The sequence below is a fragment of the Liolophura sinensis genome, chromosome 10 (assembly GCF_032854445.1).
Source record: "Liolophura sinensis isolate JHLJ2023 chromosome 10, CUHK_Ljap_v2, whole genome shotgun sequence".
Lineage (NCBI taxonomy): Eukaryota > Metazoa > Mollusca > Polyplacophora > Chitonida > Chitonidae > Liolophura > Liolophura sinensis.
In genome coordinates this window covers 5,850,994-5,874,002 of record NC_088304.1, presented here as the reverse complement: position 1 = coordinate 5,874,002, position 23,009 = coordinate 5,850,994, and the positions used below count along the sequence as shown (strand labels likewise).

The following is a 23,009-nucleotide window of genomic DNA, read 5'->3' as shown; positions in this document are numbered from 1 at the left end:
CCCACAAACGTTAAAACTCCTCTAGAAGGTTTCTACACCGGCTGATCCCATCAACGTATTTGTTGTGGATCCCTAGTGCTTCTGCACTCTGATACTTCACCTTGAGGCTCTATCCACTCCAATGTTAAACACTGCCGAAATTCCACTGGAGATTCTACACCGGCTGATTGCGTCAACGTATGGTCCGTGGATGCTTGTGCATCTGCACTCGGGAAATGCATGTCACTGATCAAAAGAACCGTTCTGTTCATGGATCTCTGGTGCATCTGCACTCGGTAACTGCGGCTGTTACTGAACACAGAACCGTCCTGATCAGCTTCAAGGACTACACCTAAAGGCATCCAATTTTATGAATTCACCGAAACGGTTCGGCACCACTTGTTCAACAGCTTAAGTAGGTAGTTGTTAGATTATTTTGACTTAGGCACAAATACATATGATATGTACTGTTCGACCTTCGAGACCATCTCATCAATATTCATCCTGAGCTCCTTTTATAGATTTTAAACAAAGTAGGCGGAGCCTAAGTTCGGAATCCAGTAATGTGTTGGCTAACAAACAAAACAGCTGCACGTCAGTCACAAACCTGCTAAAATTCCATCACTATCACTGACGTGGAAAATAAGTTTTTCCCTCTAAACAGTAATGACAGTAATGTCAGACTTAAAATCAATAATTACAATCACCAGAAGACGTAATAATTCCTTTCATCCATGACGTTAAATTAAAAAGCTTATCTCCCATCTACAAGAGTCGATGTACGCACCATAAGCATGAAACCAGCTTACGCGAAAAATGGCTGGCTAAAGAAAACGTTATGACAACAGAGTAATCTTAACGAAAAATGTACCTTAAAACGATGCCACCAAGAGCAAGTACTGCTATCAAACGCTTCTTAGAGTATATCTACCACATACGCAACCATATTTTATCAAATGTAACTCAAGAAATTTTATTATTATATTTCATCAAATTTAAAAAAAATAAAATGTAATTTCTAAGCACGCTTTGCCAAAACAAAGTTGAAAACCGGACAATATATACAACAACAACGTAATGCTAAATTCTTCGGCCGATGTCGCTACTATAGCCACACAACCCCTACTCTAAACCGACTTCCAAGACTATTATAACGCAGGAATCAAAACTCACTACTCTATACCAGCCTAAGAATGATCCCGCTGATGAAACTATAGTTACTTCTTGTCCTATATGTCAAGTAATGCCTTCAACTACGGATGGGAACTAACAACAAAATCTAGTTCTCAAGGACTGACCTAATAAAAACTCAGCCAGTGTTACTGTTTTAAACGTCACCAATTATTATCTTTTAAATAGCAAGTGACGATATATAATCTACATTCATGGTCAAAAGTAGTACTTGCAAAAAAAAACAGATCTCTCGTAACTGTACCAACTATTAAATGTCAAATGCTATGTTGACATCAATCAATCAAAAATGGAGCTACACCTACAATATTCACCAAACGTCAAATTCAGTGATGGTATCAGTCCCGAGATATTATATACGTTAGTGAAAGTTCAGTTACTGAAAATGTTCCCGAAATAATGCGTATAATTTAAATCTTACTGTCTTATGATGTTACTACTTTCTGTGTATTTACAGGTGTGTTAAATTTGTCACAGTGTCCTGTCACTGAGTAACCAAGTAACTAATAATACTCATTGGCTGTTAACTGCCACCAAGGCCCCTTGAATAACATGTGAAGAAAAATCAAAAAATTCACAGTGCAGATCTGGGATTGAACCCTGACCTCTTCCAACCAATGGTAGAAGTAGCGCATATCACATTGGTGCCACATCCCAATCCCAGCATGCAGTTAAGTGGTTTCCAATTTAAATATCAGATTCAAATTCGGACAAATCTATTCATGTCGCTATGGTGAAGGGAAAAAAAGAGACATGAACAAATCACTTGAATAATAAATAAAAACAGAATATTTATTTTATCAACAACAGATGGTACAAACGCACCAAAACCAGTGAAGTTTAAATGGAACACTTCTTAAAAAAAGCAAACCTGAAACAAGAGATACTTTAGTAAAAGTTACTAAATCAACAAATCTTTTCTGATATACATCTATGTCAAGAAATACAGATCAAATTCATAAAAATTGTCTTTTCGTCTTTCAAACAAGTTTTACACTTGATTCTTCTTTATTGAATTGGATGTCACACAAGTACGTTCTTTTGTTTCAGGAACCATACCTAAAACATTTGTGTGGAGATTTCTGTCTGAAAGTAAGTCAACATACTGAGCTATTATTTACAGACATTAGCCAACTCTTGGTCAAGTTGGGTGTCAAGTATCGCATCTGAGAAAGCATGTTTTAAATTCCCCACTAAATGGATTTACATCAATAACTGAGATTGTAATCCATCGCCACCCAAGTCTGATGTCCAACGATTAATGTTTTGAAATCTCATAATTTAAAATATTGCCCCCTACAAGAATCTGACAGTAATATATCTTTAAAAAAAAATAATCAAAATGCCTCCTCTTGAATAGCTTTACATGGACTTAAAACATACACATGCAATGTCAACTCAGTATGCCTTGAGATCTGTAACCTTTCAAAACCATAAAGGCTGTTTCCATCAGTACTTTGGTGGAAAAATCACTTCTTCATTTAATAGCTCTTACAAAATAAAACCTGACACTAATCAGCGGAATAAGATTAATCACTGTTTTCACAGATAATTTTCGGGGATAGCTGTCCAACATCAACATCAAGCTACTAGATCACTAGCATCAAAACCCAACAGTTTCCCAGATGATCTTTGGGGACAGCTGTCCAACGTCTACATCATGCTACTGGATCACTTGTGTGAAAACCAAAGAGTTTCACAGCTGTTTGGTAACTGGCAAGAAGAGGTACTTGGAATGAAAAAGGCTTTCAAAATCAAAATTGTGAATACAATATCACAGAAATGTCTATGTCTAGTATTGTAAATTATTACCACTGTTTTAATCGGATAGGTCCCTGTTCAACATGGCGATCTTTCAAGCTGAAGTAATCTGCACTTTTAATTATTGTAGCTGAAATAACAATAAAGAACTGCTTTTCAAAAAAACAATACACCAGCTACAGGTTCCTTTTTCACATCCTATGACACAAAGGACTCTCCCTATCAGATCCTACCACATAAGTACATGTGCAAGGACAACGTATTGCCTACAGTACCAATTCAAGTGCTTCAAGTACATGTAGTCAAAATGCCACAAATGTCAAAGCACTTTCCAAAGTAGCACCTGTTCTTTTGATTAAAAGGCCCCTGAACCTGAATAAATATTTTATTAAATTTTTTCCGAATGGATGCCCTTTAACCAAGATAACAACAACTACTCTACATGATCATAAACTTCCACCATGACTCACTTGCCCATTTTTCCTAATTCTGTAATTACTGTACGTTTCAGCACCAAAAATAATATTTTGTGACATTTATTTGCCTCTAAATATTCATTTTTTGGGGCAAAATTTTAGGTCATATATGGTATCTGTTTCTAAATCAGGTCCCAGAATTAGTCATGGTAGAGTCCTTTATACCCTAAAGTTGTTGGGTATCTCTCTTGAAGTACGCTCTGCCGAGATTCCTCACCAAATCTGTATTTGCCTTTATCTGTCATACACCACTATCAGCTGTTCTTTTCTGATCAAGTCCTCTTATCATGACAACTACAAATCTCAGTAGCCTTTTTTCTGTGTGAGTCCCCCAAAATCCCACATGGCCCTCCACTCATCTGGGCCTAACAGAGACGGCTCCACCACCCATCCCTCCTGTAACATGCCCTCCAGGCACTGGGGGAACAGCATGGCCATACACTGGTAAGAAAGGGAGATAACTTCCTCTGTGTTCTCTGCAAACATAACAAAGGCAACTCATCATCTACTGTTCATACAACCAGTACTGAAAATATACTGATGAACTTTGTAAACAGACAGAATTTCAATAAATTTATTACAAAATTCTAAGTGACCACAGAAAAACCTGATTATGTTTTTTTTTTTTTTTTTTAAATATCAGAATTACATTTAAACGGAAACTTCAGGCAATATTTTAAAAGTTAAAATCTGCCGCACTGAAATCAGACAGTTCAAAGCAACCTGCATCTGCTGTATTTGTCCTATAAAATTTGTTTCAAAAAGTGCATTTTTAGAGGCAAATAAAAATCATAAGATATTACTAATGGTGCTGAAACTTACATCATCCCAGTAGAATATCATCCTACTTTCCAAACAAACCCCAAAACACCTAACTAAGAATAAAGCTAATAAAACTCTTAGGATCTCAACTCAGAAAATGTGTAGCTTAGGGACAAAACCTTAATGGTCAAATTCTGTATCCTAAAAGTGTATGTTTTTGGGGATCATAAATCAAAAGTTAACTTACTGTCTCTAACAGCTGTGATCAGATTCCTCAATCTGTCATCGGATTCCTGCGTACAAAAACAGAAAACAACTACACAACATTTACACCTATCATCAAATGTGACGTGACTTATCCACCTGTATTCAAAATAGCCATCACCTCTGGGTAAACCACTGACTTTCGTCAAGTTACTGACAAACTTTCTGCCACATGAGACATCTAGATATGCAAATCATATTGGTGGAAGCGAATTTTGGTCTGCTCAAACCAGCACATAAGCATGGCTGACTGCTTTTCGTCACCAAGGCCTCACTGAACAGTAAGAGCTTGGATTTTGTAAATTCCTGTTCAAAGCCAGGTTTGAAACCGCAGTAATTAAAACAGCAATTGCCTTAACCAGACCTTGTTCCTCTCTATCTGACATACAGGCCACTAGCTTGACTAGCTCCTACCTATCTGACAGACAAGCCACTAGCTCCTCTTTACATGACAGACTGACAGACAAGCCACTTGCTCCTCCTCCCTATATGACTGACAGACAGACAAGCCACTAGCTTGGCTAGCTCCTACTTTTCTGATTGACAAGCCTCTAGCCCCTCTCTATGTAACAGACAAGCCACTAGCTTGACTAGCCCCTACCTATCTGACAAACAAGCCACTAGCTTGACTACCTCCTACCTATCTAACACACAAGTCACTAGCTCTCCTCTTTTTAACAGACTGACAGATAAGCCACTAGCTTGACTAGCTCCTACCTATCTGACAGGCAAGCTACTAGCTCCCCTTTATATGACAGACTGACAGACAAGCCACTAGCTCCTCTTTACACGACAGACTGACAGACAAGCCACTTGCTCCTCCTCCCTATCTGACTAAATGACAAGCCACTAGCTTGATCAGTTCCTGCTTTTCTGACTGACAAGCCTCTAGCCCCTCTCTATGTGACAGACAAGCCACTACCTTGATTAGCACTACCTATCTGACAGACAAGCCACTAGCTCCTCTTTACATGACAGACTGACAGACAAGCCACTAGCTCCTCCTCCCTCTCTGACTGACTGATAGACAAGCCACTAGCTTTACTAGCTCCTACTTTTCTGATTGACAGGCCTCTAGCCCCTCTCTATGTAACAGACAAGCCACTAGCTTGACTAGCCCCTACTTATCTGGCAAACAAACCACTAGCTTGACTACCTCCTACCTATCTAACAGACAAGCCACTAGCTTGACTAGCCCCTACCTATCCGGCAAACAGACTGACAGACAAGCCACTAGCTCCTCTTTACATGACAGACTGACAGACAAGCCACTTGCTCCTCCTCCCTATCTGACTGACTGACAAGCCATTAGCTTGACTAGTTCCTACTTTTCTGACTGACAAGCCTCTAGCCCCTCTCTATGTGACAGACAAGCCACTAGCATGACTAGCTCCTACCTATCTGACAGGCAAGCTACTAGCTTCTCTTTACATGACAGACTGACAGACAAGCCACTAGCACCTCCTCCCTATCTGACTGACTGACAGACAAGCCACTAGCTCCTCCTCCCTATCTGACTGACAGACAGACAAGCCACTAGCTTGACTAGCTCCTACTTTTCTGACTGACAAGCCTCTAGCCCCTCTCTATGTAACAGACAAGCCACTAGCTTGACTACCCCCTACCTATCTGGTAAACAAGCCACTAGCTTGACTACCTCCTACCTATCTAACAGACAAGTCACTAGCTCCTCTCCATTTAACAGACTGACAGACAAGCCACTAGCTTGACTACATTCTACTTACATGTATCTGACAGACAGGCCACTAGCTCCTCTCTATCTGACAGATTGACAGGCAGGCAACTAGCTCCTCCTCTTGATTAAACCGTCATGAAGGTCACACAAGGGTAGGGTAAGGTTGGTTTGCAGGTTTACAGATTTTTACTTATATTTTTGATTTAACTTTGTATTATGCCGCATCTAGGAGAATTTATCTCTTACCAATTAAGGTGTGTTCACATCATGCTCATATCAAGATGAACACTGATAAGAAGGACAAATTGAAACAAGAAATCAGGGATTTCATCACACATAAGACTGTATCATTAACATTACCGATATGTCTGCTGAGTGAGATCACTCTGTGATCACAAGTAAAAAAGGTAAAGAAAAAGTTGATCTCACCACATAGTGATCACAGGCATAGTTAATGAGTTCTGCCTGGTAACAAGCTTTGAGCTGATCCAACACTCCGGAGGTCTTGTCCAGCACCACGTATATACAACCTGAAACCGGAAATAGTCTCAAATAATTCCTACCTTAGCTGACTGACTGATTGATCGATCCACTGAAACTTAATGCGGGCATATCAATCGTACAGCAGCCATTAGTTTAGGTCACATCAATTCATATCTTTGTTTTACCGGCAGAATAAATATTTTTTTTTTGAATGTAGGAAAAACAAAGCTGGAAAATTATCCATGTTGTGGAAAATGTGAACTGTTCCAGCAATTGTTCCTGTTATAGACATACTGAAGTGATCGAATGTAAAAGTGAAATATTCTTGAGTAAGGCATAAAGCACCAACCAAATAAATAAATCAAGCATTCATGCAGATATGTCCCCTCAAATAAAATACAGGCTGAATGACTTTAATATACATATATTTAAACCCCTGGAGAGTCTAACATAAAGCAAATCAAAGGGAAGGGGCTATTGTTTCGCACTCATTGTAAAACAGAGCAGCTTGTATCCAAAATGCAACATAAATGTGATTACTGTAATTCTTCCACCTTTTCTGTGAAACTCTGAAATTGGCCGACCAAACCAATGTTGTTAGTTTTGTTAAAGTGACACATTTTGCTTGATTCTAACTTATTCATCCACCCTATAAGGCCACTGAGGAGTTTTTCATTAATTTCTTAACCGAAAAAACTTAAGTGTTCACATTCAAAGTATCATTTGAATGCCTTGATGCACAAAAGTGCATTGTTACACACCAAACTTTAGGTGAAGTACAGTATATCATGAATGTTCTAACTACAACAACTCTCACCTTTCCTAAAGTCACAGTATATCATGAATGTCCTAACTACAACAACTCTCACCTTTCCTAAAGTCACAGTATATCATGAATGTCCTAACTACAACAACTCTCACCTTTCCTAAAGTCACAGTACATCATGAATGTCCTAACTACAACAACTCTCACCTTTCCTAAAGTCACAGTATATCATGAATGTCCTAACTACAACAACTCTCACCTTTCCTAAAGTCACAGTATATCATGAATGTCCTAACTACAACAACTCTCACCTTTCCTAAAGTCACAGTATATCATGAATGTCCTAACTACAACAACTCTCACCTTTCCTAAAGTCACAGTATATCATGAATGTCCTAACTACAACAACTCTCACCTTTCCTAAAGTCACAGTATATCATGAAATTTTCTAACTATAACTCTCACCTTTCCTAAAGTCACAGTATATCATGAATGTCCTAACTACAACAACTCTCACCTTTCCTAAAGTCACAGTACATCATGAATGTCCTCACTACAACAACTCTCACCTTTCCTAAAGTCACAGTATATCATGAATGTTCTAACTACAACAACTCTCACCTTTCCTAAAGTCAAAGTATATCATGAATGTCCTAACTACAACAACTCTCACCTTTCCTAAAGTCACAGTATATCATGAATGTTCTAACTACAACAACTCTCACCTTTCCTAAAGTCACAGTACATCATGAATGTCCTAACTACAACGACTCTCACCTTTCCTAAAGTCACAGTATATCATGAATGTCCTAACTACAACGACTCTCACCTTTCCTAAAGTCACAGTATATCATGAATGTCCTAACTACAACAACTCTCACCTTTCCTAAAGTCACAGTATATCATGAATGTCCTAACTACAACAACTCTCACCTTTCCTAAAGTCACAGTATATCATGAATGTCCTAACTACAACGACTCTCACCTTTCCTAAAGTCACAGTATATCATGAATGTCCTAACTACAACGACTCTCACCTTTCCTAAAGTCACAGTATATCATGAATGTCCTAACTACAACGACTCTCACCTTTCCTAAAGTCCACAGACAACAGATACTTCTCCTCACTGTAGGTGTACCTCAACAAACTGACATCTGCCATACTGAAACAGAAAGAAGGTACCAGTAGTAAACACATGTGAGCTCACACCAATTTTTTGAATTTTACCTGAAATGCAAGATCATATGAGCAATAAAATGAGGTTTGCTTGCACCAGTGTATCTGCCATTACTATCAAGTGCTCCTAGAAAGATAGAAGTAGTAAACAGATGTTTGACTGCAGTACTTACACAGATCATTAGTTAAGTGATGAACAAGTACTTGAATGCACAAGGCATTTTATAACATCACACCAGGTTTCCAGGTATCTTAATTAAATTTTGACAAAACATATGTGCCATCATCTTTAACAAATGTACTATTTTGAAGGCAGGGGATATTTTCAAGACGGGATATACTAAAAATTAAATGAGCCACAGCTATTATTAGTATCAAATATTTTTAATGAGGAAGTGGAAACTTATTTTGTTAAGCCTGAAAGGTGGAGGAAGTATGAAAAAGGAGCTTGAGTCATTGTTATGTCCAAAATTAATTGTAGTGCAATGTCTGCAATGATATAAAGTATCACTTTCTAACATTATACTGTGTTTAATGTGACATCGTTATGATGAGCACAGAGACAAAATGACTTCCGAGTCCTGCTATCAGTCCTGCTATCAGGTATTTGCCAGGTCCCCCATTAGACAAAAGGTTTATCAAAAAAAGGTGACATTTCACGAAGGAAACAATGTACGGACTGTTTGTATTCATGATTTAATTTGTCGCATGTATGGAACCTAAACTGACTGATGAGCTGAATCTTTTGAATCCAAAGCTACCTTCAGGTTTGGTTTAGTTTATTTATTTATTTGATTGGTGTTTTACGCCGTACTCAAGAATATTTCACTTATACGACGGTGGCCAGCATTATGGTATGTGGAAACCGGGCTGAGCCTGAAGGAAACCCACGACCATCCGCAGGTTGCTGACAAACCTTCCCACGTATGATCAGAGAGGAAGCCAGCATGAGCTGGACTTGAACTCACTGCGACCGCATTGGTGAAGGACTCCTGGGTCATTAAGCTGTGCTAGAGCGCTAACCAACTGAGCCACGGAGGCCCCACCTTCAGGTTTAGATATAGATAAGGGAAGTAAATGTTATCTGATCACAAGAAATACCACAAGTGACCAGGAATATCACGATTAAATTTGATTTTTCAGATCGCATTTAATATAGCAAACATGCACCTGTTTAAGATGTTTTCAAAGGAAGTTCCCAATTTGATTGGCAGCTTCCACCTTGTACCTGAAAAACAATGCCACACAGAAAATATAACACAAAACTGCATTTTATATCAATTTGTTTATTTATTTATTTGATTGTTTTGTTATGACAATGTCTTCATCCATTATAAAGTGATCCTTTCCATGGCCCAGCTCATAGAGGCATATAGAAATTACACACGGCTTAAGAATTGTTTGAGAGGTTCAATGGTAAAAATAATGAAGTCAGAAGTCAAGGCATCACCACGTACAGGTGTAAAAGGTTTCACAAGCTTTCCATTCACATTTCAACACTATGAGCTAAAAACAGGGTTGTAAGAGTTTAGCGTTTAGCGTTTAGACATAAACTGACCAAAAAAAATGTCTATTAACATGTCTGGTATGTAAAAATGCACATGTAGGCCTTTATGGACACTTCTGAAGCCAAAAAATGAAGCTTAAATTTTCATGATAAGACAAAAATCAAACTACAGAACAATTTCTTCTGTGGCCCCATAGGTAGGATAAATAAATCAGAATGAAGCAAATTTTGTCACTTGAGAAATGATCAGTTTCAGGTAGTTTTAATACATTTTTTGGATGAATATAGCCAATGGACTCGGAATAGATGTCACGGTAGTCTGTCTAGTATGTGGCGAGCCAGTACAGGGAGTGGCTCTAGATGTGACATTACTATAAATACTGTACACCCAAACAACAGCTAGTGTAATTCTTCAACCTTTTCACATGTTTGCAAAGTGTTTATTCAAGCATATTCTGAAGGCATTATTCTATAAGGACTAATAAAATTACACTTTTTGTGAAGCTCTGAAAGTGGCCAATCCAACCAATGTAGTTTTGTCTCCAAACTCAACTTCAAAATGTGCATAAATTGCATAAACGAAAAGACTGAGGAATTACGGTATCACACTCTCAGGACTTACCTCGTAACACTGGTTCTCTATAGTTTGCCTCTCGTAGAGATAAAATCTCCCGAGATACCATGTACTCTTTGACTATAATATGATAGCGGGCCTGATTGAAGGTTTCCATGACAACAGATGTGACGGCTGAGTAATTGGCATACAGATGGACAATGGTGAATATAATAAATAAAGCCCAGATCAACCTGTCACAAAAAGAAAAAAAAATGTGCAGAAAAATGACTTTTTCAAGGTCTTGAAAAGGGCTACGAAAAAGAGTAAACTTAAATATCAACTAATACATGTACGTGGAAAATGTAGACAATCTTTGCCATTCCTCCTGCTAAGGACATATTTACATGATCGGAAAACCTTGAAAAACAGGGAGGTCATTACAGCATCACGATCACACAAAATAAAAAGGTGGACTTTCAGTTTTACTTTTACTCCATTTTTGAATTTTTTTTTTTAAGTGTTGGTTCGCCTGTAAAACACACAATAAAACTGGTGTTACCTTTTGAAACATCAGTGAATTCCAACAACAACAACAACAACACATCTGTGTGTACTCACATAGGTTTGCCAGTGATGACGGGGACCACCAGTAGGCTAACCAGCAGAGCTGCCAGATTCACAATGGTCTCCTGTACAAGTGAACAGTTACAGACACATCAGCGATTACTGCAAACAACTTCAATTCAATTTGTTAATCTACTAGAGGTACTACGTGCATCCTGCGAATGGTCGTGGGTTGACCCTGGGCTCTGCCTGCTTTCCTTTCACCAAAAAGCTGGCCGCTGTTGTGAAATATTCTTGAGTACGGAGTAAAACACAAATCAAATAGATTTCACTGGAGTTTAACACTGTACACAAGAAGTTTTCTACGGAGTCAGCCACTTTCCATATAGTGTATTTCATCTAAAGTTTGCCATGAAAAAATGCACTTTCAGAAGCACATAAAGGCCTTAAAATGATATTTCCGATGCCAACACTTAGGTTTTTCTGATAAGAGATTAATTAAACTTCACAAAAATTTTTTATATTTCCCTGTAGTGTGGACGAATCAATCAGAATCAACCAAAATACTTCACTTGAATAATGCTTAATTTTCGGTGAATATACGGCATATGATCAAACTTAATATTGCGCCAAAGGCACCAAGAGCATCAAAAAAGACTGCGACAACAGTTACATGTAAGTATGAATCAAGTGTCAGAGGACACAGAGATTGCTGGTATGTCATCTTGACCACAGTGTAAATCAGTGTCTCAAATGATTGGGACAACCCGTAAGTCTCAACTAAAGTTCAAATCTGATGTCACAAGATATTTGGTAAGACTACCTAATCAAAACCAAACTAGTGTCCCAAAAGACTGGGACGAGCAGTATGTCACATTTAAAACTCACAAGATACTGGTAGGACAAATAAGTCTTTACCCAAATGTAAATTACTGTCATAAATGACTGGGAAAGCTGAGAAGTCTCAACAAAACAATGGACCAATGTCATAAAACATTGACACTACTAGTATTTATTAATTCATCTGCTTGGAGATTTACACCGTACTCATGAATATTTCACTTAATGAAGTGGGCAGACCCAAGGGGGAGACTGCAGGTTGCTTTCACATGACACAAGCGGAAATTAAGTTTTAAGCCTTATCCAAAGTGTGACCTATCAGTGTGACAACAGAAGGGGAATAAATCCTGTAACACTACGCACACACACGTACCTGACTGCCGTCTTTAGCTGCCACATCAGCCATGTTGTTCCGCCGAGCTTGATGTAATGTCAATGAAGCTCTGGTTGCACCCCCAGACACACCCACTATGGACTACAAAACAACATATTATAAACTAAATATATTCAGACAGTTTGGGCCACAAATAGCCCAAAAAATTTAGCTTGATTTTAATTTAACATATTTTCATGAAAACTAATAGGTTGAATTTTTGCGATTTGCACCAAAACAGAAAATAATGTACTGTAAATCATATAGAGTTTAGCCGAAAATTTCTGGCAGTAAAGGTCAGCTGAGTTGCGAGAGGAGAAGACAGGGGACAGTGATCAGCCCTCAGCTGTGCAGTAATCCCCAGTGAAGTTTGGCTGCTGGCCTCGCCACATGGGGCAAAATCCCCAGACATGGACTGAGAGATGAGTGTTTATACACCTTCTAGTCCATCTAGACCCTCATTAAAACATTTTTGGTTGCGCCTAACAAGGCGCTGACTTGTTCTCAAGGTTGGGTCCATCGGTCTTTGAAGAAAAAAGATTTTTTTGGACCCGTGAAATAACTTGTGGAAAATGATGTAAAATTTCCCGTGTCGGCTACTTCCGTACAGTCTGAGTTGGGGGCGGCACGACATATGAGATATTAGCACCCCCTCCCCCCCCCCCACCCCATCAAACTTCATGAAGGCTTAAGTTGCTAATCAGCACTATATGGGGATCAACTACAATACTTCCAGTGAGGCTTAACAATTTCCCGACCAGTCACACCTTTGTTTTTACTCATGAATTAAAGTGATTAAAGTATCAAGCGACAATTGCAACAAACCTGTATATTCCAAAAATGTCCACGCTAAATAGGCTACCTGACATATTACTTCTCAGGTTGACAGGCTAAATTTGCAGGTTGTACTTGCTGGCCTTAATTACATCGGTGAATGCTTAAATGTTCAGGTTAAGAGAAGGTTGCCTGATAATTATCCGGTATACGGTGTTGTCTTTTCACAGCTCCAGAAATAAATTTAACAAATCGGCAAACAAAGTTATTTCAATGATATGCCTGACTGATAAGTATCAGTCGTCAAGCTCTCGTAACACAGCAGTTGAGATTGCCCATCCTTATTAAATCAAGTCACCTTCAGTTCAACACAGAAAACACATTTCTGCAAAGTTTCTGAAACTAGATATACCAACCTCGTTCTCACATTGTTGTAACAGCTGATTGCCACGCACTGGACTGAGAGTCACGGTGGCATAAATGTCTGACGGGTAATTGACAGTTTACTGATTTGAACACTAACCAATCGGATGCATTTAGTTTCATCCACCCGCCCCTGGGAATAGTCACAATTGTAGAATCTCCCACCCAATCTAGACTAGCAGACGGAGGTCCATTAATTTACATACAGCCACACACACAATGAAAAGCATGTATAGTAATTTTTGTGAGATCGCTATGGACTTTGCTACTAAACCATTTCAGTAAAGTCATGTAGTCATATATTTCAGTGGTAACACAAGCAACCAATCTACGGTGAGTAGAATTAAGACCAAGTGACAAAACATCAGGTGGTTGGATCGGGTCTCAGCTGTGTTGAATGGGCCTCCTAAACTATGTTGAAACTTCAAAGACTATACCCAGAGCTGTGGGAAAGGCTGGAATTAGTCTTGACATCAATACAACTCAGGCATTTATATTTGAATACCCAATAGGTTATAGTTTGACACCTCTTCCTCCTAAATTTCGATATATTGAATGTTATTGTTAAATCATTAAGGTCTACACTGGTAACGTGTAATCACGTGTTCTGATTCAAGCAAACTGCGTGAAAATGGATTTTTTTACTCCGATGAGGGCAAACCTGTAAAGCTGAACCTAATCGCAGTAAGTCTGAGCACTGAAGTGTTGTATTTATCTTTGCAAATTAGCTTCTAAAACGCATATGGGTATTTTATATTTGGGTACCATATGGGTACCATATTTACTTTAGACTAGACACATATACATCTATTGGTGATGTTTTGAAAGACCTGCACTCTTATCAACATCGGCCTTTTTGTGACAGGTCCACCCTTCTAACCTCAATCCATCTGCTTTGGCACAACACACTCTCACAGACCATACATAAAACATGCATCCTGGCAGAAGATATGCAGAGATGGTATTAGTGCTAACATTTCATTCCTCACTGAAGCTTTTTGGCACGACTCACCCAGCACACCACAGGGTCAACGTGAGATGTGCATTCTGGCAGCAGTTGTGTAGGGATTCTACTAAAGCTAACAGATCCATGTTCAGAGAAGCGAGAGAGTGTTTATTGGTCTTGTCACAGGTATGTACAATCCTGTGAACAAACTGCACTGTTTTTGTTGTTTTTTTTTTATTATATAGTATGTTTAACTGTAGAATTCAGTTGTATAATGGAGGTGGTGAAAATTGCAATAAGGATGACAATAAGTGATGTTTAACTTTAGGTAGCATGTCTCAACAACATTCTTACAATGTACATTGGAATGGAAGCAAATTTTCAGGACAGAGAGTTAAACTCATGAATTAAAGACAAAGAAAACATTAAAATAAAGTATCTATCAAATGAAAAATCATTATACACAGTCCAGGAAAATTTCTCCACTCCTATTTTTAAAATTTTATTCAACAGCGTAAAATGGCTTTAAAACACTTGATTCTGTGGCGGTCTGTAGTGGCCAAGAGGCTACCAGTGACATCACATCACATCACTTTTTTTTTTTTTGCTTGAGAAAGTTAGCTTCAAGGTCTATTTAGTGTAAGCAATCATAGATCTATACCCACATGCATTCTGAATGATGAGTTTAGCACTCTATGTGTATGTGGAAAAGTGAAAAACCAATATGGTCAGAAAATGTTAACACAGAATCTAAAGTTTCATTTTACTAGGTTGAGAAAAATATTTAAAAAATTAATCAAACTAATTTATGAACAGTGTCCAGTGGTCTTTCATCTGACATATACTTCACGTTAGTGTTTTCTTTGCTTTAACTCGACAGTGCCTGACGTTATGACTTTGGACACCAATATATTCATAAAGAAAAAGGAAATAGCATCATGGTAATTTTTCTTACCTTTGCCACCCCAGCTACACAGACTACTGCTGTAAAATACACGCCTAAATAAGGAGCCAAGATCTCCAGAAATATGGCAACATCATTTGTGATGTCAGCAAATAATCTGTCATAAAAACACATAAAATATTTATGTAGCAGAAAGTATCTGTCAAAGACCAATTTCCAAGAGTTGTTGTAATAAGACTGTGCGTACCGTAAATCTTCAACCTTTTCAATCACTAAAGCAAGCTTTATAGTGGAAGTTATGCAATAAATAAATAATGAAATAAATTGAAAATAAAAATAAAAATAATGAAAATGATGCTAAAAATGATTTGTGTCATTAAAGATGCAAGCTTCATAAAACAGTGCAAATTATTTCTTTACAGCCCATAGTTCTGTAGGAATGTTTTAAAATACTGGTGATCTTTCATCAATGGGAAAAACAGAAAAGAACGTTTTATAAACTCCAGAAAAAATTTGTTTTATTCACATACTGTGTATGTCTCAAAATCGTATTCAAAGTCAATAAGCAATTTGAAGGTAAGGCTTGATGATGCGAGTTTATGACAGCCCATGGTGAAGGCATACAGAAAGTTGTAAGGAATTGGAACTGTTCCACAAATGTCTACTGATTATCTTAACAGCAAATTTAAGCAGAACTGGATTATTGGTTAAGCAAACCATTAAGTACGTTAGCCTTACCTCCATCGTTTTGCATCAGAGTCAAGCTTCGTACTGCAAAATAAATATGCACCATCAGTATTCAATGATTACGATTATCTGCCCACTCAAAAGCTTTTCACTCTTTTATTAAAGTTATCTATTTATTTGATTGGTGTTTTATGCTGTACTCAAGAATATTTTACTTATACGACGGCGGCCAGCATTATGGTGGGAGGAAATCGGGCAGAGCTCAGGGGAAACCCACAACCATCGGCAGGTTGCTGACAGGCCCTCCCACGCACTGCCCAAGAGGAAGCCAGCATGAGCTGGACTTGAATTTACAGCGACCACATTGGTGGGAGGCTCCAAGGTCATTGCGCTGAGCTGGCGTGCTAACCCTGGCAGCCACAGAGGCCCCCTTTGCACTTATACTAGGGGTAATGTGAATGCCTGCAGAAAACCATCACCCTTTGAATTGGACTTGATCCAGACTTGGGGTTGACTTCTTTAGTCAGGGGGTGAATGAACATTCAAATGAGCCAGCAAGGACCTCCCTACAATTATCAACTATCAGCCATCCTTTTTATAAACATCATATTTTCACTTAGCATAGGACTGCTAACATATCTACCACTAATGGTCAACCTGATTACTCAAGGTGATATATTCAGATGTTCCAAGGTGAGATATCTATGTGACTCAAGGTAATATATCCAGGTGACTCAAGGTGTGATATCTAAGTGACTCAATCAAGGGTGATTTGATCTAGGTGGCTCAAGGCGAGATATCTACATTACTCAAGGTGATATATCCAGGCGTTCCCAGGTGAGATATCTGGGTGACAAAAGGTGAGATATCTAGGTGACTCAAGGTGAGATATCTAGGTTTGTACACAAGGTGAGATATCCAGGTGACTCAAGATGTCGAGGTGACTCAAGGTGAGATATCTAGGTGGTTCAAGGTGAGATATCTAGATGTTCCAAGGTGAGATATCTAGGTGGCTCAAGGTATGACATCTAGGTGACTCACGGTGAGATGTCTGGGTGCTTCGAGGTGAGATATCTAAGTGTTCCAAGGTGAGATATCTAGGTGTTCCAAGGTGAGATATCTAGGTGGCTCAAGGCATGACATCTAAGTGACTCACAGTGACGTGTGGGTGGCTCAATGTGATATATCTAGGCGACTCAAGGTGACACATCTAAGTGACTTAAAGGTGATATCTAGGTAACTCAAGGCAAGATATCCAGGTGACTCAAGCTGGGGTATGCACATGTAGTTACCTTAGGGTGAGACAATTAGCTGCCTTAAATTATGTCATGCAACTGGCAGAGAAAAAAAAGATCCTCCTTACCCCTGTAGCCAGGCAAACACAACTCGCCCCACCATGCTTGTTCCATCTGGGGAAAGACACGAAATACATAATGCCAATCTTACATGCAATATTCCACAGATTTATTTATTTATCTATGTATCTGACTGGTCTGTAACACTGTACTGATGAAAGCGATGACAGACAATTTTATGGGCGGAGGAGATCTGAGTGCCTGGAGTTCATCACAGGTCTCTGGCAAGTAAATGACACTGCTACAGATAATTTTTTGTCAGAGGGAGGACAATACTCCTGACTTTGAAAGAGAGGGAGTATGTTACTTCTGAGTTTCCAAGTATGTGGTAGGTGTACCAGTAATACACCTGGAAAGTGTGGAGTTGATCGAGATATAGGGGGTGAAGAAAAGACATGTGCATACGTGTATACATAGGCTGACATGTACAGAGATTCCTTCCTTTGTAGTCAGGACTACCCAGTATACAAGTAGATGTAGGTTTACAAACAAATTGCCCAAAAATCGCAAAGTGTAAATTCTGTGGCAATAGTTGACCCAAACAAAAAACCTAACCCTGGCCTACTATAGTACTGGTTTGGATAAAATCCAAAACCTGATAATTTAAATGGAAAAGGAAGCATTCCTAATTTGTAATCAAAATGAGTAAATGTCCAAATTATGTTCATTATTCCCAATAAGTTTCTTTAAGGTGATGTGAAAAATGTGAGACTATCAAAGGCAAACATAAAACCTTACTCAACTGACCCAAACATAAAACCTTACTCAACTGACCCAAACATAGAACCTCACTCAACTGATCCAAACATAAAACCTTACTCAACATACAACCTTACTCAACATAAAACCTTACTCATCTGACCCAAACATAAAACCTTACTCAACTGACCCAAACATAAAACCTAACTCAACCGACCCAAACAAAAAAGCGTACTCAACTGACCCAAAGAAAAAAGCTTACCCACCTGACCCAAAGAAAAAAGCTTACTCACGTGACCCAAACAAAAAAAACCTTACTTAACTGACCCAAACATAAAACCTTACTCAACTGACCCAAACGTAAAACCTTACTCAATTGACCCAAACAAAAAAGCTTACTCAGACACCAACATTGACACCAACACTCACAATACCTACATGTAGCCTTACTTCATGACGGTGAGTTAAAAGCAGTCCTACTATGTCATGTCACTTGTAAAAAAAAATGTTAGGCATCCTTTGGTGACATCAATTTACCGATCACCTGTCTCACTGTGTCCCAGGGGCAAATAACATCTCAAGTTCACAATGTCCAGCTCCTCAATTTTCTCTATCATTCATCTACTCTACATTACTTGTGAAAGTTTTTTTCAGATGCCAATTTTGTAGTAAATGTGATTAAAAATAGTTGCCTAACAATTTTAATAGGTCACATGATGTAGTAGGCCTATTTTTACCTTTCAAGCAATAAAAGAGTTTGAACTCTAAACTCCCCTATCACTCTTTGCACAAACCAGATAAATTTATTTCCTCTATGGTTGTGTCAAATTGCCTGGGGAGTGCGTAGTAATTGCTTAAAGGTGATTTGAACAAAGTGAAATTCTTCTGGGTAGCAGATTAATTTTTCAACATAGTTCTATCTCCAATGAATCATGAAAAAGTCTGACTCAAGTAAGATTACGCTTTCACTGATCGCCAATAAGATTGCTGCCAGAAATATTGATGTTGATCTTTTTTTTTTTTAAGGTATATGTGGATTTACAAATACTTTAAAAAGAGTCCGATTTGAGATATCATTTTAGCTATATATGGGTTCAGGTTTTGGTAGGAAGAGATGGATGAGAGCCAGCAGGAGAACTTTGAAAGAGGATGTCATCAATGTAAAAGCCAAGAAATTTCTAAAACTAAGTACATTAAACAAAAATATGATGGTTTAAAAATAAAAAGTTAAGTTTTCATATAAACTTCTTTCATTCACAGGCTTAAAAGCTCTTAGAATGCACCATTTTAAGTTGCATTCTTAAATTTCCTTATGCACAGTCAGTGTCACCAGTAAAGTTTAGGATCAGAACCTCTAATGTTTTCCAGATATGGCACTGTTACAGTGCCTTTGTCCAAGAATCATGGCAGAGTTTCTTACCTGATTTTCACTAACATACAATGACATCCACACTTTAAAATAAATCAGTCATGAAAATAGTCACATTGCTATGCTCCCTCACCTTTAAGCAGCCATGTCATGGTTGCAGCTAGCACTGTAGCATTCTCATCTCCCACACCTATACCCTTAAGTAGGGCTTGGCTGGCCAAGGTGCCTGTAATACTGCTCGCAAAAGCCTGCAAAATACCAACGGTTTCTGTTCTGTTGCCTACATACTACTTTTCAAGCAAGCTATCTCCCATTTAGAGTTATCTCCCATTTTTCCTAAAGTCACACAATTGTGACAATCCAGTCTAGTTTTATCAGCCAATGATGTACATGTATAAAAGATAAAATGTGCGTTAGCTCTCAATGATTTTCCATCTACTAACACACATATTATCTTTTATACATATACATTATTGACTGATAGAACTAGATTTGACTGTCATAGTGGCAGCACTGAACTTCACAGTATTCAATCATTTTACATCTAATATGAAGCTTAGTGCTGCCACAGAGACTAATGTTTAACCCTCGCATACGCCCTGAGGTTGCCCTGAGGGGAGGTCGAATGCACATTCTACTGTTGTTACAGGACACATATCACGATAGGTCATAAAGTAATACTTGTGCCATGAAAAAGCAGTTGTATCAACTGATGGACTCAAGCTTTGAAACATGCTGTCTACTAGTGAAATATGACAATGACTTTTATGAATGTGTTTGATTTTCAGAGGCGGAAGATCACATTATTGAAACATTTAATGAATTTTTAAATACTGTTATTACCAGTTTTTTGTTAGATCCACTGCTTATGTTCAGGGAGCATCTACTATCCAGAGCTCAGTTTTTCCATCTTTCTTCTCGTAGATTTTCGACCCATTCCAAAAACGATGTTAGATTTTAAAATTAGAAATCAAATTTTTCATGGCACAGATAAAAACACTAAAATGAGGAGCTTACCAACCTGTTTTAATAAGATAAATCAAGTCCTTGATGGTAAAGATCACACAAAACTAAGTCTTCTGTGAAAACCCAACAGTAAACAATTTACAAACTAATCCGTTGATTTTCTTATTGTTTTTGGCCAGGTCGTAATTTTTAACTGCTGGTGTGCCATATTGTCATCAATGTCAAATATGAACTCTGAAAATAATACACTGGAAAAATATCCTTTTTGACATCCGGATAAAATGGAAATTTTGAAGACAAATCTACTTTACTTATTTATTTATTTCGTTGATGTTTTACTTTGTACTCTGGAGGAATTCAGACAGAGTCTGGGGGAAACCCACGACCATGCGCTGATTGCTGCAGGCCTTCACACATACAACTGGACAGGAAGCTAGCATGAGCTGGACTTGAAACTCACAACAATCGCATTTGTGAGAGGCTACTGGGTCAGTACAGTGTACAGGCATGCTGACTACTAGGCCATGGAGGCCCCCTAATATCTACCTGTATGGTATCCCAAAGTTGATAGATCAGGTAATCATCACTGACACTTTCTGGATAGCCTTGCGGTAAGAACACAGACTAAAATATAAAACATGAAGAATTCAAGATATAATATATTTTACTCAATATGTCATACAAGTACTGTAAATGACCTAAAATTTTGTCAACAGCTAAGTTTCTCATTTTGCCTGACTTCTGAGAGTTCTATTGATCTTAGAAAGCTATTTTGAGGTTTATTCAAAGAGCAGAATGATATTCTACTGGAAAAAGATCAGTTTCAGCACTAAAAGCATTATTTCATGACACTTATTTAGTTGTAAAAATGCACTTTTTTGGTTGGTATTTCAGGTCATTTACAATATTTAGTTATTTGATTGGTGTTTAATGTCGCAAATAAGCCAGTCATGAGCCTTAAGATGATTGCTTTCAAATTTGTGATCTTAGAACGCTAATCTGGGTAAAACATCAGGGCATAAACCCTGAATTTACAATAAATTTTAGCTTCATTTTAGTCCGGGGAGATGGGCTTACATTTTACTCTTCTTTAAGTGAATCTCCCTTTTTTTAAAGATATTATAAAAGACATTATATGTCAAAAATTTGAATGACCTATAGAACTGCTCAGAGTTTGCTATTCACACCTAAAAACTCATAAATCTTGCAGGGATATCACATGATAAAGCATTAATTTGATGATGAGATTTAAGATTTTCAAGGTTGACACCAGAATGTGCATGACTGGCACAGTTTTTGAAAGTCTATGGAAGTCAATATTACAAATCAATATCAGTAATCATCATATTTGTTTTGGCGCTTATGGGCACATTACTTTTCTCATTTATGTGCTGGAATATGTATATTAAGTTAGGCACAGAGGTGGGCTAACTGCTGAGCATTAAGTTACTCGTGTTTGAATGCTTGGCAGATGTCCCCTGTGTGTGTGCGACTTAAAATTACTGCTACAGTTGCATGCACACAGGAGAGATCTGTTGAGCATTTAGTCAAAAGTAACTTAATTTATGCTCAGCAGTTAGACCCTGTGTGTGCATCTAGCTTTAAACTTAGTGGAACAGTGACACAGACTCGATCAGCCAGCCAGCATGGATTATGACTGATCACCAATCACCAAAGACCATGCATGATACCATATGCAATAATGGTTCTCTATCTTTATCTAGATGCATTCGTGGTGTTATTTTTAAATTCACTGTGATTCATGACTAGTCTAGTGTTATCATAAATGTCAGAAGTTTTGTTCAGATGAACTGATATTTATGAAATACATGATACAAATGTTTCATTCAGTAATTCTTTTTAAATTTTTGTCAGAAGGCAGCGGTGAGTAACAACAGCCAGGTCTCTGATTTAGCATGTCCCATCATAAATCCTTAGCCCATCACTGAAGTGGCATACGGCATACCCTGAAAAATTGAGCGATTGATGTATATCTCTCAGTTTCATCCAACACTATCACCCGGCCTGTGTCGTCCGATCTGACGTAACGCTTCCTCAGATTCGATGAATGACTACCATAGCACTCTTCTCCAATGACAACATCAGCCATCTTAATTCTATGCTCTCAGCAAAACAGACTCATCACTTTTCAAAGAAATATTGTACTGTCACGAAAGTTGTTCTGCATTTTTTTTTTACTTTGATTACGCGTGTCGCGCGCTAAGCTGTGTATTCTTGATTTATATTGGAAAAGGAAGCGGATTGAAGTAGCGTCAATAAGAAATAGTTAAAACAAATAAGAAAATAAATGTATATATTATAATCAATATGAAATAAGGTGTCTGATGTAAAACCGTATTCGCATTGGCATTGCACTATTTCGTAGATTATTGTGTTCGGATAATTATAAGTCCGTTTCCATATCAGAGATAATACACTATTTAGCTTTACTCACTTGGTCCTTGGTTTTGATTGGTCAGCCGTTAGTTTG

The 23,009-nt window shown here is 38.0% G+C and overlaps 1 protein-coding gene across 1 annotated transcript; it reads right to left on the bottom strand.

Annotated features, from left to right (window-relative positions):
• Positions 1 to 2,176: 2,176 nt before the first annotated feature.
• Positions 2,177 to 22,708, bottom strand: LOC135476432 (RUS family member 1-like). Its single transcript, XM_064756458.1, has 14 exons — positions 22,485 to 22,708; positions 21,065 to 21,142; positions 19,686 to 19,800; positions 17,493 to 17,538; positions 16,181 to 16,213; positions 15,494 to 15,599; positions 12,396 to 12,497; positions 11,237 to 11,307; positions 10,685 to 10,869; positions 9,726 to 9,783; positions 8,468 to 8,541; positions 6,559 to 6,659; positions 4,417 to 4,462; positions 2,177 to 3,883 (listed from the first exon to the last, which is right to left on the bottom strand). The coding sequence occupies exons 1-14, from the start codon at positions 22,626 to 22,628 to the stop codon at positions 3,711 to 3,713; spliced, it is 1,332 nt and encodes a 443-aa protein (XP_064612528.1). The 5' UTR covers positions 22,629 to 22,708; the 3' UTR covers positions 2,177 to 3,710.
• Positions 22,709 to 23,009: the final 301 nt, after the last annotated feature.

Excerpts from the sequence above, each read along its gene's own strand:
- LOC135476432 (XM_064756458.1), bottom strand. The coding sequence starts at position 22,628 with ATGGCTGATGTTGTCATTGGAGAAGAGTGCTATGGTAGTCATTCATCG. Across the intron at positions 15,600-16,180 it reads TCTGATGCAAAACGATGGAG|ATTATTTGCTGACATCACAA; the intron begins GTAAGGCTAACG and ends TTTTTATGACAG. Across the intron at positions 3,884-4,416 it reads GATCACAGCTGTTAGAGACA|AGAACACAGAGGAAGTTATC; the intron begins GTAAGTTAACTT and ends TTATGTTTGCAG.